Raw genomic sequence first — 15,618 nt, forward strand, 5'->3', positions numbered from 1 at the left:
TACCTCCCAGTCGCACTTATACTCGTGTACGGTAGAACAGTATCGACTTCTTACCGATCGCTGTCAATGTTCGACCACGTCCAACTTCCGTTGTTTTCAAAGACCTATGTTTATCGAGTTGCAGGTCACGTCTCGTTACGTCAGTCCTTTAACTCGACGACGAAACGTAGCATTGCCGGATTCCATGGAAAAACCTAACCCAACTGTTGCTACGCCAAACGCGCGTGTGTTATCTTTAATCTTCCATGACCGAGCGACGTGTGCTTCATCGAGAGTCAACGCGTACGCGTTCAGTGCCAACTCAATTAACGCGATTGCGACAACGATAAATCGTTTAACTTCTTTCCTACCTCTCCCTCTTTCTGCCTTCTACAGGCGTGTGGTTCGAATTAAGAAAATTGCCGGTATAATAGGAGACACGAACAAAGGAACTCGAAAATCCCTTTACAACGTCGGTTCATTGGCTAGAATCCATTAGAAAGCAACTAAAGAGTTTCTCCTATTATGAAATCTATTCACATTCGTTTCATGAATTACACCGTGTCCGTAGCGTTCGGAACAATCCGATTAAGTAAGTACGACAATCTTACGAACAAAGAGACGCGAGCTTAAATATAGCTATTTAGCAGCCGGGCTAAGTTTATCTTTATTGAGGTTTACGCTGGTCCCCGTCGACCTCGTTACTGCACGAAGTAAATTACTCGTGTCTCTAACAAACATCATCGTTTATCGCCATTTTTTATAATCGCAGTCCTCGGACCGCTTTTATCGTTAACAATTACCTTGTTTATGAGCGGGAATAAAAAGACCATAATTATTAACGATTAGTTTGGTTTTATACCAAATCCTGCATAAGTGTGCTTCTTGTATTTAAATATATCTTTGTAATCTGCTTTCACTGAACGGGTCACGCTGTATCTGTGTTTGCACGCGTGTACGTAAATGTAAGTAAGTTGCATGCGATTACGCGAAGAAATACATAAGATGGTACGTACACGGCGGCAAATGACGATTACTCCAACAGGATCGCGTGCTCCAGTAAGCTAACACGTTGCATTAGAGCTGCTGCCTGCTCGGCTATCAACGTGTTACGTACTTTGCACAAATACGCGATCGAATCATTTAGCGTTATTTACCGACTGATCGCGCGTATTATACAAACCTGCGAACGGATAGCCACAGGTTAATTGAATTAAAAATGGCAGACGTCTTCGTAAGAACTCGATCGTGAAAGAACAAGATTTTACATCGCAAAGAGATTAAGCGGATCTTGGTCGGACCAGTGGATTCTTCAACCAGTGATATTCGTTTTTACGCCTTGTACTTTAATCACCAGATAGATACCTGTTTGGCAAACGTTGCTTCGTCTACTACCTATAATTATCGCAATCTACGTACTTGGTTAGGTATTTTTAAATTTCTTATAATTAAATTCAAATATAAGAATTACTTTTTACTTGCAGAAATGTTCGACGATAGGATCGAATACGTATAGTCCCTGTGTATAGTCTGTTCTAAAAAGGATCGGAGGACATTACGAAAACTGATCTGGTGAATGACATCGGTATTTCGGAACATGAGATAAGAAATGCCATAAGATAGCGAATCTATTCCGTAGCCCGGTTGGGATTCAAAATCGTGATGGTGTTGACAAGACGTGTCCATCGAGATAAATCATTGGCTCGACTCGGTTGGTCACGAGCGGTGACATGTTTCGTACCCCCCTATCAGGACGAGTCTATTAAATCTGCAACAGGACGGAATGTCTGCCACGGTCATTACCATTCCGCCAAGTCGTAAGTTATCTTCGCTGACAGTGGGCGCGCATAGAAATGTCTTCGGCCGTGATACCTCCTGACTTCTTCTTCTTCTTCTTCTTCTTCTGGCTGTTCTCCTTGTTTTTCTTTTCCTTCCTTCCACTTCTCATTCTGTTCGAGGCCGTCTTTGGTCACACTGTCAGCCGCCGACATCCGTATCAGTCTTTACACTCCAGATAGCGCAATCTTTTTGCTGTATTATCTATCTTCTTGTAAAACTTCCAATAAGACCCGAAGAATTTTTTTCCTATGAAAACTGTTGCTTTTATACCGAAGATCGCCACTTGCCATTCAACGATCTTAACCGAGCCTATCAAAGGTTTAGATTCGTAGAGGTATTGGACGGTCCGCGCTGTAACTGATTCGTATAAAATTTGCATCACATTCCAGGCAACCCTTGCCAGTGCCAGTAATAGTGGTCGTGCATCGTAGGTAGATCTTTGAGGAGATCTCACCTCGGCACCTCCGCAAAACTTACGGACACGAACGTAAAGAAACGAAAAGAAAAGGAAGGGAAAGAACAGCGGAGGAGAGGAAGACATGGAAGAAGAAGAAGAAGGAGAAGAAGAAGAAGAAGAAGAAGAAGACGACGACTAACCAGAGCATGGAGAAGAAAAGAGAAAGAGAAGAAGAAGGAGGTAGAACAAGAGCCGCGGACCTTTTCGAGTCCTTCCAATTCTCTCGTGACCATAAAGGTTTTGTTGCAGCCGGATCGCCGTCGAGTCGAACGGTAAATCAAGATGGTTGCTTTACGTAATGGAGTTGCACCGGCCACATCTTAATTAGGAAAAATCTGGAAGCACATCCGTTTCCAGCTCGCCGATGTTAGGTGGAGTTAAGGCGCCCATTGCATTCTCATTAACCGTCTGCTTTTGAATACATTCTATACACCGCACAGCGAATCGCTCGTTACACTATTTATCTTGAGCCTCTGTTTCGTAGAAAACAGACTCGTGGTCGTAATAACACGACCACATGCGTGATACCTGTTGTGGAATCTATCAGCTACCTTTTCAACGCTATGAAAAATATGCTATTAAACGTTGTTCGTTCAACACTCTCCCTTGAAATATCATTATCGGGCTACGAATTTTTATGTAATTTCATATTTTTTTTTACGAGTACGTCTATAGAAATGGAATTTAAATACTGATTTATTTCGTTTATTATTCCGCTTTGCGTTTTATTTTATATAGTTTTACATGTTACGAGTCGTAGATACTCTTTTTTTACATTTGACTCTTTCGTAGATCCGTTCTCGAAAAATCTGTGCAAATGGGAGCCACGTAGAAAAGGATATCAAGTGTATATCTCACGACAAGTTTATCACGGTCAGATAAAACAGTAACTTCGTTCCGAGGTAAGGAAAAATTAATAAGTTCGCTAGCATCGATTCACGTACATTCGTACTTATATTCATACCTATAACCACGATGGAGATCGCGATCGTTCATTGTCGAAAATTTTCCGAATTCTTTGCAGGTTAGTCCGATAATCGTGGTCGCTGGTTTTCACCCTACGGGGATGCCAAGATGAACGTTGGTCCAAATTTACGTGAGATATTCAATTACGACTATTAGCCAACTATTTGCGAAACATCGTGATGACTTCCGAGATAGGTGGCGAGGCCTCGTGTCTCCAGCGTCTTCATCAAGAAGTACGAAATACAACAATCCCTTTCTACTTAACCCTTATACCATTTACTGTATTTCCGTGTAGGCTTTTAATTGTTTAGAAACATTTCCAAACAAGATCATCGAATTGAATAACTTCGTCAACGAGTACATGCCGGAATCTGTTAGAAATAATAAATTCAACGAACCTGCGATCGATCGGGAAGTCAAGTGCCAATCTACGCTTTCCACCGCGAAAAATTGCGATCTAAGTAGCATCTCAGACTTCGGCGGTAATTATTAACCCTTAAAGGCTGTCACGGGTGAAAATTCATTTCGATCGAGAAATTAACCAAGTTTAACCAAATGGAATCGAATCTTTTATCGTTGTTCGCGATACTACGCGAAGAGTAAACAACATCGTCGTTTTCAGTGGTATTATTACACGATTGATAGTACTAAAACGAAATTCGCACGGGGTGAAATTTTACTCGTGATAGCCTTTAAGGGTCGATGAAAATACGAGTCACGTGTACGCGCGTAATGGACTTTTGCGCTGATTCCCGCAGTTTCCAGTTACTACTCTCTCTCGATGTGCGATCGCAATCGATCGCGACATGGAATCTGTAAAAGAAAATACTATCGATCGCGAGGTATAACAGGTTGTAACGTACGTCGAAGACCTGGACCGCTTGGACAACTTTTAGCATTTATAGTCAGCAGCTTGGCGACATGTACAAAGAAAATCGTCGTTACTCCGTCACAGTACATCATGGACAACATAATTCCAACATTCTTTCAAAAGTAGGTACAAACGAGAAGTACTAGAAATTAAGCGGAAAGAGCAAACTAAAGGATACTTTTTTTTTTTATAAAGGCGAGAGTTGAAAAACGCACAATGTGGACCGCCGAATTGGAATAGCTCTCTTTCGACTTACGTGACTACGGTAAAAAAAGACACCACGATTATTGGGAAACTTATCGATATCATGAGACCTGCTGTAGTGAAACTCATTAACGACACTACGACCGTAAGGATTCTCATAAATTCCTTGCACTTGCAATTACGCGTTTCCTTTTCTCTCTCTTTCTCTCTCTCTCTCTCTGTCTCTTCGATGAAACAAAATGTGTACAAATCTACTTCAGTTGAAACGCTGGCTACAAGCAATTGCTTTGACCGCTACATCGCCTCCGATCGAACTAACGAATGCAACTCGTAACACTGAAACCATCGACTGTTGGGCTTACGAGCTGTTCTTTCATCTCAAGTACCTTCAAGTGAATCGCGGACGACGGACCACCGACAAAGTAATCCTTACAGTTAATTGTAACTCTTGCCTACCTCTGCCGCGATATAGCGAAGAACGCGTTAATTTCGCTTTCGAATCAACACGATCGTAACAACGATTTTCAATTGCACTTTCAACCTTGTTAATGAAACTCTCGCTGTTCCGTTAGGTAATGGCCGAGGCGGAGTCGAAACCTAACGATGTGATTCACGCTAACTTATGGCACCGATTAGTTCAGCTCCGCGATAATTACATTATTCTGTACGAGACTTTAAAGAACTACGATAAAATTCGCGATCTCGATTCGGGGAAACGGCAAGAATAACAACGTAATGGCCAGTTACAGCGAATGTCGAGCGGAGGAAACACAGATTCGGTTTAATGCATCCACTAATTCCCTTCGGATAAGCGATTTAGACATTTCGCTCTGTATAGTTTTCCAAAGAACATTAATGCAAACTGTACAGCAGGTTTAACTCGAATAGAAGGTCCGTCGGTCGAACCTCTCGCCCGTTTGTTTCGACACGATTCAGCTGACATGGCACGCTATTGTAGCTAACATTTAAACTTCGTGCCAAGGAAGGGAACGCAGGCGCAGGCTACGGAATTTTTACTTCGCCGAGATTGCACCACCCGACCTGCAGTCACCATTCGCTCCATCGACTTTTTTCCACCGAGTAATAGCGTAACCTACTTCGCCAGATAAAACGTCAAACACTTTTTACGGCCAAGTAATACTATCGAACGTTAATATCTAGGATCTAGCCCGGCTTGTAGCGAGACCGATATCGGTGCAATTTCGATCGTACAAATTTTAATAGCGATGGATTTCGCAATAGAAACTTTTTTTTTTTTTTTTTTTTAGTCGTCGAACAAAGATTGTTTGCGAAACGTATAGGGATACAGAGGATCAGCGTTACGGTGTTTCCAGTGAAACGAGTTTACGAGGAACCAGCCATCGGACGCGATAGAATTATTAATCATTCACCGACAAACGCATGCTGCACGCGTCCATTTATGTTTTGGCGTTCTTCGATCGTTTCGTATTCAACTAACGTGAGCAACACTTGTCATACCATATAGGTTAATATCGTATTTAAAAATCCCTTTCTCGAATTACCATCTTATACATTTTTACGGTGATAAATCGTCATATTATAACGGATGAAACGTAAATGGGGAAATAAAACGTGGCTAGTTGAGGGATATGCAGAATTCAAACACCGAGTCCATTCTTCTATTCCCACGATAAATGCAGCGGCAAATCTTTCTCTGGATAGAGGGAGTGTCAGTGCACATCATGGTAACTGGTATAGTCGTATACAGCTATAGAACGGTATCGCAAAAGAGATTGTGTTGCTTCTAGATATTGTTGAGACGGTATAAAATTCACAAGGAAAGGAATTATATCATAGTCTAACTGGAGCCGATAAAAGATGTTTTAAAACGTTTAAAAAACTACGTTTACCGTACGATATCTCGTAGAGAAACGTTCGGTGCGGATACTTTTGTTCGTCACTGTACTTTTCATCTTCGTGATCGGCTGGTGCTCCTATAATCTAACTACGAATCATTAGACGTGGTGTCATAAAGCAACGCTCATGGACGTTATTACGCCATTAATGTCGAAATGCTGACAGTACCTCACGGTATTAAATTCTTACGACCGTTAAGCAGTTATAAATCGAAATTATTTGTTATTCGTTAAGAAGAGGATGGAATCGGTAATTTGTAAGAACATTTCCTTTCGTTCTCTTTGCTTGCAAATAGAAAATGTCAGGAAGGGAATACATCTAAGAACGGTTTTCCCATTTAAGCCGATGTGTTAGATATCCGTCAGTACATCTAGGCAAAGGTAAGAGCGTTAAACGAGTACCGACCCCAACTAACCTATGATCTTGGTTGATAGTTGATCGGGAGTTAAGCTTCGCTCCATCCATAACAGCTTCGAACGAAATCCCTCGTGTGGCTCCATCGTGCGAACGAACGGTAGTCACGACTCTGATTACGTAGCGTGTAAAACACCAAGGAGCCGTACGAGAGGAAAAATAAGCGGACAGAAAGAGAAGGATCATCGAAGGAACGAGAAAACTAGATAAGAGATAAAACAAAATTTATATCCTACGAGATAAGCTATAATTAAATTCATTTCGATTTGGATTTTTACTTTATTATATTATCTATTAAATATACCTTATATCGGGTTTTTCTTGCAAACGTATAATTATTATATTCCTCGACGTTATAATTTTGTCTAGAAAAAGTTTCGAGGCGTTTGATATTAAAATGAGAACGTACATCGCGAATAGAATCGAAGGGCAAATTTGAAAGATCGATCGAAGAGGAAGAGAAGCGTCGTTGAATCTAAGGAAAAGCACAAAGATCGTGGTCATGAGATCATAGAGAGACGGGACTACCGAGATCCAGAGGGACCGTTAGAGTTAACGATGAGTTCGCTTCCCTTCTCTCCCTCTTTGCGATCTTTCCGCTTCGCAATTCTACGAGTGGATATATCCGCGATACCGCGGTAGCTCGTGGAGGCGGTTAACAAGACGAACAATCTCTCTAGGAAGACGACAATCGCAACGGGAAAAGACGATTGCATAATTTACTCCGAATTTCGCCATGTTCGATAAAATCCAGTTCCGTACTTTAGGATGAAAAAAGTTTTTTCTATTTTCAACCTGTATACACTGGATTGCTATCGTTCGCAGAAGATCTCCGTGGAAAGGATTCCAACGATCGTTTCTCTCGTTACAACGCGAACTTCGAAGACCGATGCATTCCTTTTTAAGATTTACGGTACGAGATAGAAACAAGTACAAGATAAATCGGTTAAAAAAATTGTTCGTTTCTCGGTTGGACTTGAAACGAACAAATTGCAAAGTCGAAGGTAAATCATATTCCCGCCGCGAATACGCGGAGGTACTGAGACGTCTCTCGCGTAGTTTGACTAATGTTATTATAGAAAAATGTTATTAATAAATTTATTTCATTAACGTTTCTTTAAAAATATGGTCTGGTATATAGATCTATCTATAGTCTGGTATTGAATTATCTAATATCAGTGATATAATACTTAAGAACACGATTGCACTTTATCGTTACGATATCAAATCGAACCATTTATCAGACCTATATATATATATATATCAATTAAAACGCACGTATCGCTAAATACACTCAAGTCGTTGTATGCAACATATAATTTTGAACTGTACTATCGTTCTCAGAATGACAAGAATTGAGTGTCTCTGAATGCTGGAACGCTGCTTTAAATCAAGATTTGTGGCACGGTAGAAAGGAAAATGATTTTATAATAATCATCAAAGCTGTACGCTTTATCTGTTGTATCCGTTTTTTACCATCTGGTAAAACAGAATCGTGGGTGTGTTCCATGAGCATGCTACTCGGAAACAATGTGACATTATGGTAAATGACTGGGACCATTGTTGTCAAGGAACGTTTACTACGTATACGTATATTGTTCTATTCCATCCAATATAATCGAGTGTTTCCGAGAGTGGACCAAGTTTTACATTCGGGGCAATGGTAATCGCGAACGAAAAAGACGAATCTCGACCAATGCCTATATTTTCTAAATTGATGATGAAAATCTGTCGACTTTTCTCCGAAGAACGGAATAATTTATAATCCAGGAAAACACGCGTGGATCTAGAATTTCAGTCGAGTATCTAACCACATTCGCGTGTCTTCGTTTACCGCGTTATACGCAAGAGCGGTCACCGAGAGATACGTATAGATTGTCCTCAACGCGCGCCAAACACCCTAACATCGATCCATGAAAATATAAATCAGAGCAGTGCATTCGTCGCTGAGGCTACGACGAGTTTTCTACTCTTACGTAATTCGTGTTTATTGCGTGATCGATTTTACGATCATAAACAATATTATCCGAGTTGATAGAATTTGTGAAATAAAACAAGTATAATTAGAGTAAATATAGATGAGATGGCGCATTTCGGACATCGGTATTTCAAACGTAAAAGGAAAAAGCGACGGCTCCATTGCCTTTACACGAGGACCGTATATAAGATAAACGTGATAAATCCATCTTGTTGCAAGAACGAAGGAGAAGACAGCCTGTTACATTTAAAGACAACGAAAGTTCTTACCCTGGTTAAAAAACGAAAGTTCTGTATATTCCTTTGCTGCTCGCGATACCTGAGTTTATGGCTATATCAGGTTCTTAACCTTTTTCCCAGCACCCGAGCGTAAAAAACATCTATAAAGTTAATGGTCGTTTAATGCTCGTTGTTAAATATACACGGATCACGGTACAGGAATTACGCTTAGTTACGAACGATTAGAAAGTTCATTGCAGAAAAATGTTGCTCGTGTTACGATTAGATACTACCATTATTATTATTGTTGTTGATGATATTATTATTGTCATCATTATCATCATCATCATCATCGGTATTATTATAGCGGATCTCAGCAGCTATCAAAAAGTTGATGAAGGTATCCATGCGGTAAGCCGCAGAGTACCGTGAGCTCCGACTACTCATTAACAACGTATATCAGTATGTAGTCGTAATGTGACGTGATGCAACCTGAACTTATCGAAACGATGTGTCGTAATCCTAGTCTCATAAAATTTCTTCTGAAAGCCCCGGTTTTTTAAAAATCTCGATCGAAAATTGCTTGCTAGAAAGTACTTTTATCGCGCGGTAAATACTACAACATGACGATTTCGTTCATATTATTTCGATATTCGTTATGTTTTTCTATAGTTCGTTATCTAACGAATGATACGGTTGATGGTAATTATTGTTCTCCGTAAAGCAGCACCAGTATCAAGGCAAGAAACGCATCCCGTTACAAAGATCTCATTAACGTAGTTGGTCTATAGCCGCAGAAGTATTACGATTGAAAACTGGTCATGAAACGCGACACTTTCCACGTTACCAAAGATATTGTGTAACCATGGCTGTATATTTCGCTAAATGTTCATAGAGAATCGAATATCTCGTGATCACGCGGCGGCTTTAGTCCCTGGGCGAGATATGGTTCCTCGTAAGAAATTATAATTCGCGAATCAGCCGCGAATATTGATAAACCGATGTGTTTGACAGTTTTCCATCCCGAGTAAATCCCGAAAACCCCGAAGCCAACGTCGCCTATCTACTGTTTATGGTCTGTCCTCGTCGCAATCTTTTGTCTACACGCTGTCAATGGCTTCAGTGCTTGAGAAAACTAAAAAGACCAGATGTAGAGTTTTCTTAGAAGTGGTGACCACTTCAACGCTATATAACTAGTTTCTAAGTCCACGATTATCTAATAATTTCTCGTGATAAACTCGCTTAAATATGACGTCTCCAAACGAGAATATCAGCTCGCGTTAAGTGCAAGTTTACGAGATACAAAACGCCTCTTCTTACCGTGAAACTACCGGATTTCCAACTTAGCATACTCGCAGCATTGTTCATATTTACATTTAAATCTGCACAATTACGGTTGTCCATGCATCTTGGCCATTATACAAAGATATTGCCTAGACATTCTAAAATAAGCACGCGTGAATCCCTGCCGCGATATAGCGAAGAGCCGAGTGGAATATGCGATTATGCAAAATTGGTATTCGCGGTGGGGTTCCTTGTGTTGATCTTAAATTACGCGAGTTCTTGACGGAGGGACACCCATGACTATCATAATTTATAATTATTCTTGAATGTTTTTACCGTGCACGAAAAGATGAAAGATTTCAGGACAGAACGTTATAAACGATGAATCCTCGACGTCACAATACGCTTATTATTTCATTTTTAACATTCAGCTTGTTTACAACGTCGCATCGCTATTACAAATGCAACGGGCGTCTCGCAGCGGAATATTTTATACCTTGTTTGCTACCAACTGCGATAGTCGTGCAGAATTTTGAAGAAGAAAACGATGATTTAATCATTTTCCATTAAATTGTCCAATAAGTTCGCGTCGTTTATTCCTCTGCTAATTAAAAGTTTAATTTTCTCAACACTTAAGAAAAACGAACTAACGAAGAAACGAAGCATCTGACACTTGCGACTTTACCCTAAAATTTGAACCGAAGCGAAGTATGTGAAAATAGAAGTATGCACGTATAACTGGATACAAGTGCCTCGAGTGGCAACGCGTAGTTCTCTTCTCAGCCCTCACGAGTATCGTCAAGTTCAAGGATGCCTCCGAGGTCTAGGTTCACTAAAGACAGCCGCGCTCTGCTGCATGAAAGAAAGAGATTCTTCTCTTTCAGTTCCACTCTCGTATCTAAGGATTCGAGCAGCGATGCCTCGAGCAGATACGCACATTGTTTTAAAAGTGCACGGTACATTGCCTCGCTATGTACGTATTAAACGATGAAACGTGTTTCGGTAAAGGCAAGGCCGCGGTAAGAATTCTTTTCCAAGATGTTTGCTAGAATTTTTCTAAAAGTCACGATTCCAAGTATTACGGTTAAAAAGGGTGTAGAAATTTATTCGAAATGCCTCTGCATCGAATCAAATGTAAATTCGTTTGAAACCGAAGTTCAATATCGATCTAGAAGAAAAAAACAGACTTTTTAATTTCTAAAAGTTCGCAAAACAAGGAATCAAGTTCAAACGTTTGGTGTATCGAAAAAGTAATTGAGACATCTCGATACATTGCATTTATCTTTAAATTCCACGACTATGATTTCTATAGTGGTGGAAACATCGAAAGCATGCGTGTCAATCTAGGAGAAAAAGCCAATCTGGTTGCCACGGCATCGTAAACGAGCCACGCTTGGTGCGATTCCAACGCATGAACTATGCCTTTGCCCTTAAAAGCTCCTGGCAACAATGCTCTCGCCTTGGCCCAAGAAGCAGGATCTCTGCGGAGGATCGTAGAGGCGCCAATGGCGGTGATGTAGGTGGATCTGAATGCACCATAGAAAGAGGGAGGTAAATAGTGAAAGGAGAAAAGAGAGAAAACTAGTGGACGATCTGCGAGGTTAGGCGCAGTCGCGGTGCAAAGTCACTGCACTCCTATGCCCCGTTGCGCACCGCTGAGAGAGCTCCACGCGAGCAGCCGTATTGCCGCGAGAGTACAGCCGGTTTGCTGGCTCGAGGTATTTTTCATTGACAATGAGAGAAAATAGGATATACATACCCCGTCCGCTAATACCGACGGGGTAAAAAGTTCGCTCGAACTATTATTAGAACCGTACTTAAATAAGATTATGTGGATTGTAGGGACAGGTATGCACGCTGACGGCACACTATCTTCTGCCGCGCTATGCAACTCGGCAGATAACTCTGCGAGTAACGCCGTAACGAATCGACTTAATATCGCCTCGAAGCACACCAATAACTGCCCCGCGATCTATCGATTTCTCTTCGATACACAGTTTGACTTCGGTTTCGCTTTATCGAGAGACAGAACGGAGCGGAGCGGAGCGGAGCGAGCGAACGAGCGAGCGATCGAGCGAATATACGAACGAAATGGATGATCCGGGATCGTATTCTCAAGCATCGAGCAGCATCTGTGCGCGTTAGCGCAAAGATTTCGTAGAATTTTCCCGATGTCGAGCAATGGTACGTTGGTCTGTGCCCTATCCTACATCGAAAAACCGTAAGCTCCTCACGATATTCCGCGCATCTAGCCTCAAGTGCTTCTTCGAACGCGGAAGCTTCTTGCGGGGGAGTGCACATGCAGAACCACGTCGTACAGCCGGTCGGCCGCTCAGCCGGCCTCCTCGGAAGGTCGTGCCATTCAGCGGCCGTTCACCCATCATCCCTTTCTTTTTCTGCTCTTCCCCTTCTTCTTTTTCCTCTACCTATCTCGGGCATAGCCAATACCCACTATTGTTACTATACATATCACCGGCGAAGCATATAGTCTATCAGGGTGGAAAACGGACCCTATACTTTCGACCAACCGGCACAAAAATTCTACCAGAACGTAACCTATCGATACCATGATTTTTCGTTGTAACCGCAACGAATGATACCGAGATTAGCAAGTACGTTAAAACCGATTGAAAATCGAAGAGATAGAAACGAAGGTAAGGTATGTAGGGTGACTGTCAGTTGATACGATTAGCGTCTTAACTCGCCGATACTTGGCATATCAGCAAATGGTCTCAGCTCGGACATTCACCTCCTGCCCATTTGTTCTGCTGTATCCTCTTATCTTCCTAATACATCCTCATAACCGGTCCTTAGAATACGTTGATCGTTCAAGCGAACGCCTTAGGTGACGAATTAGCGGCTATGAAAAATTACGATCGCGCTAATGAATTTGTATCACCGGCGTTAAACCGAAAATATTACCGCTTACTAACTGGTAATACGGTACTCCGTATTTACCAGTTTCTTTAACACATTGTTCGTAATGGAAAGGAAACCAGGAGGAAAACGCATATGAAGCGATTAACGAGAGAAAATGTATTGTATGGTGACACGGTCGGAGGGATTCAAAGGATATTCTCACGCAACGTGACATTAAGACGGATTCTTTCTCGACTATTACACTTGGAGCGATTTCTCTTCTTAATCGCGATGTATGTCCTCCAATCTACGTCCTTGAGCAGAAGAACGGCCGATCGATACTACGCAATCCTCGATAACCTCTTTGATTAGAAGAATTCAACAAGAAAGAGCCAGACGGCGCCAGCCTTGCCGGAGAAAAAGCGATCGTGTGAGGCGTTCTAATGCTCGAATACCAACAAGCTTATGTATTTCTAGATGGTAGAATCGTTGAGTTCGTTCGATCGATGTTGACAGTTATACGAATACCTACGATCGCGTGGATCGTTGGATCGATTAAAACATTTTGTCGACGCAACTTGCATCGTAAAAATATCGAATCCCGATCGAAGAAATACACTAATACGCTGATACTGCTCCCATTTATTTCCCGGCGTCTAACTTTTATTCGCGGTTCTGCAATTAAATCGCGTATTATCGAGAATAAGCAAACGTGTGTGTGCGAATACTTTTGAACGATAGTATACGTCGAAAATGCAGTACGAAGCAGCGGTATGTGAATGGAATTTCTAAACGAACCCCGGATTTTAGTTGACCAACGGCCGTCGTTAAATATACCAGTTAGCGTAAGTTCGCTCTCATTAGGCGAGAAAAACTTTGTACGTGTATTTTTAAGATTTCAGAAGCCGTTAACATCGTTGTAATTAAAGCAATTATCGATAGACACCAAGTTTTTAGCGCATGATGGACACAAATTGCGGAGACGAGAATACTAGCAGATGGGTATTGCAACTATTATGTCGTGAGAAACTATGCGATTAATTTCCTGCTGCGCAAGTTGCTGGCGTTACCGACATACCTAAGTTACAGTAGCAAGAACCACGTAAAAGCGTACACATCCTCGATGATGTTCCGTCAGAGACGAATCAGAGAAACATCCGATTTTCAAACTTCCGCCAGTGGATAATCCATCTGATTAAAAAATGACAAATTGTAGTATTTACATTGCTGAAAATTACTATGTAATCTACTACGAGATTTTTATCGACGAGAAAGACAATCGTGCCTATCTTTAATTGTTTTCTTCTCCACTTGGTTTACCGCTTTATATGCGTCGATAGCACGTTGAAACTCATCGTTCCCATCAGAACGATTCTCATCGCTTACACCATCAAGGTCGACTGGTGGTGTTTATAGCAGAAAGATGGATAGTTACTCGAAGCTATTTAAGCAGTGCATTAGCTGCAATCGAGGTTTCATTAAAAGCATCGGATTATGCCTCGAATCAATGGATCGGCGTAATGGAATCGAAAAAAACGAATAGTGGAATAAGAGACGTACGATGAAAAAGGACGACCATGTGTTAATAACGATATAAGAGGAACGAGTTTGCGTGGCAGTACGATTCGATGAAGATGGTGCGTAGGTATGGTAGCACACACAGGACCAAACAACGGCTCTTTAAATAGGTACGTTTAACCTCGAAACCATTGGAAAAATAATGCAATTTTCAAGCCTGAAAGCTATATATTATCGTTTGAATTAAATTCACTGGATAATAGCCGCATGCAATCTATAAGCTAATAAATCATTATGCTTTTTAGATCATCGAGCAACCAAACCTCCTGGATCACTGCGCTATGCTTGTGTTTTCTACCTTGTATTTATTATATTTTTGTTATGCTGTTCGCCGTAGTTATGCTTGAATCGCGCTGGAATGTAGGGAGTTTAAGACTTGCTTAGCGAAGATTTGCAATAGGTAACACCCGCGCGTTCTCCCTCTCTTGGTAACTTCGCAATAATCCCTTCTGCCAAAGAGTTGCCAGCTGCAGTCGTCCGTATCTTGTCTGCAGTCGCCGCGCACACTTGGGAACACCATGGCGTGTCGGGAATGCGGAAAGGACGAGTTTCTTCTACTTTTGTTGCACGTATCTACCTGGTAACCTGAGACACGGTGATGCGGTGGCTCTTCGAAAACCGCGTTCGCTTCTAGAATCTTTGAGACCAGGATTGTATTTGTCCTTATCAGATCCAAAGACTTCCTTGTTTAGGCAACGCTAGTTAAGTCGCTTATACACAACTACAACAAACGAGTAAATTCGAGACTCGCGAAACGAAACCAACGGACTTGTTATAATTAGAGCATCACCGTTATATCTATGCGCATATGCGATAATAACGTCGATAGAGTATAAGACGGAACAAGCATGTTCATATAGTAAACGTTCAAATTAGGTTGGTGCAAATGAAATGTCCTTTTATTAAATGAAACTTTAACCGTACTTTCTTAAGCATTATACATATATTTCGAAAACTTTATACATATATTTGATCGAAGCCATTTTTACCATGATTCAATGCACTTTCTCGATGATTGTTTTTTTTTTTTTTTTTTTGATAAAAACAAAGTAGTGTACGAAAGATAATATTTGATACTTTCGATTATCGCTTG

At 41.2% G+C, this 15,618-nt stretch overlaps 1 protein-coding gene across 1 annotated transcript; it reads left to right on the forward strand.

Moving 5' to 3' along the window:
* Nucleotides 1-3,303: 3,303 nt before the first annotated feature.
* Nucleotides 3,304-5,578, forward strand: LOC117216389. The gene is made up of 6 exons (XM_033463067.1): nt 3,304-3,474; nt 3,537-3,723; nt 4,000-4,234; nt 4,308-4,461; nt 4,577-4,738; nt 4,889-5,578. The coding sequence occupies exons 1-6, from the start codon at nt 3,421-3,423 to the stop codon at nt 5,042-5,044; spliced, it is 948 nt and encodes a 315-aa protein (XP_033318958.1). The 5' UTR covers nt 3,304-3,420; the 3' UTR covers nt 5,045-5,578.
* The last annotated feature ends 10,040 nt before the right edge of the window (nt 5,579-15,618 follow it).

The sequence above is a fragment of the Bombus bifarius genome, unplaced genomic scaffold (assembly GCF_011952205.1).
Source record: "Bombus bifarius isolate JDL3187 unplaced genomic scaffold, Bbif_JDL3187 scf7180000010271, whole genome shotgun sequence".
In the NCBI taxonomy this organism is placed as follows: domain Eukaryota; kingdom Metazoa; phylum Arthropoda; class Insecta; order Hymenoptera; family Apidae; genus Bombus; species Bombus bifarius.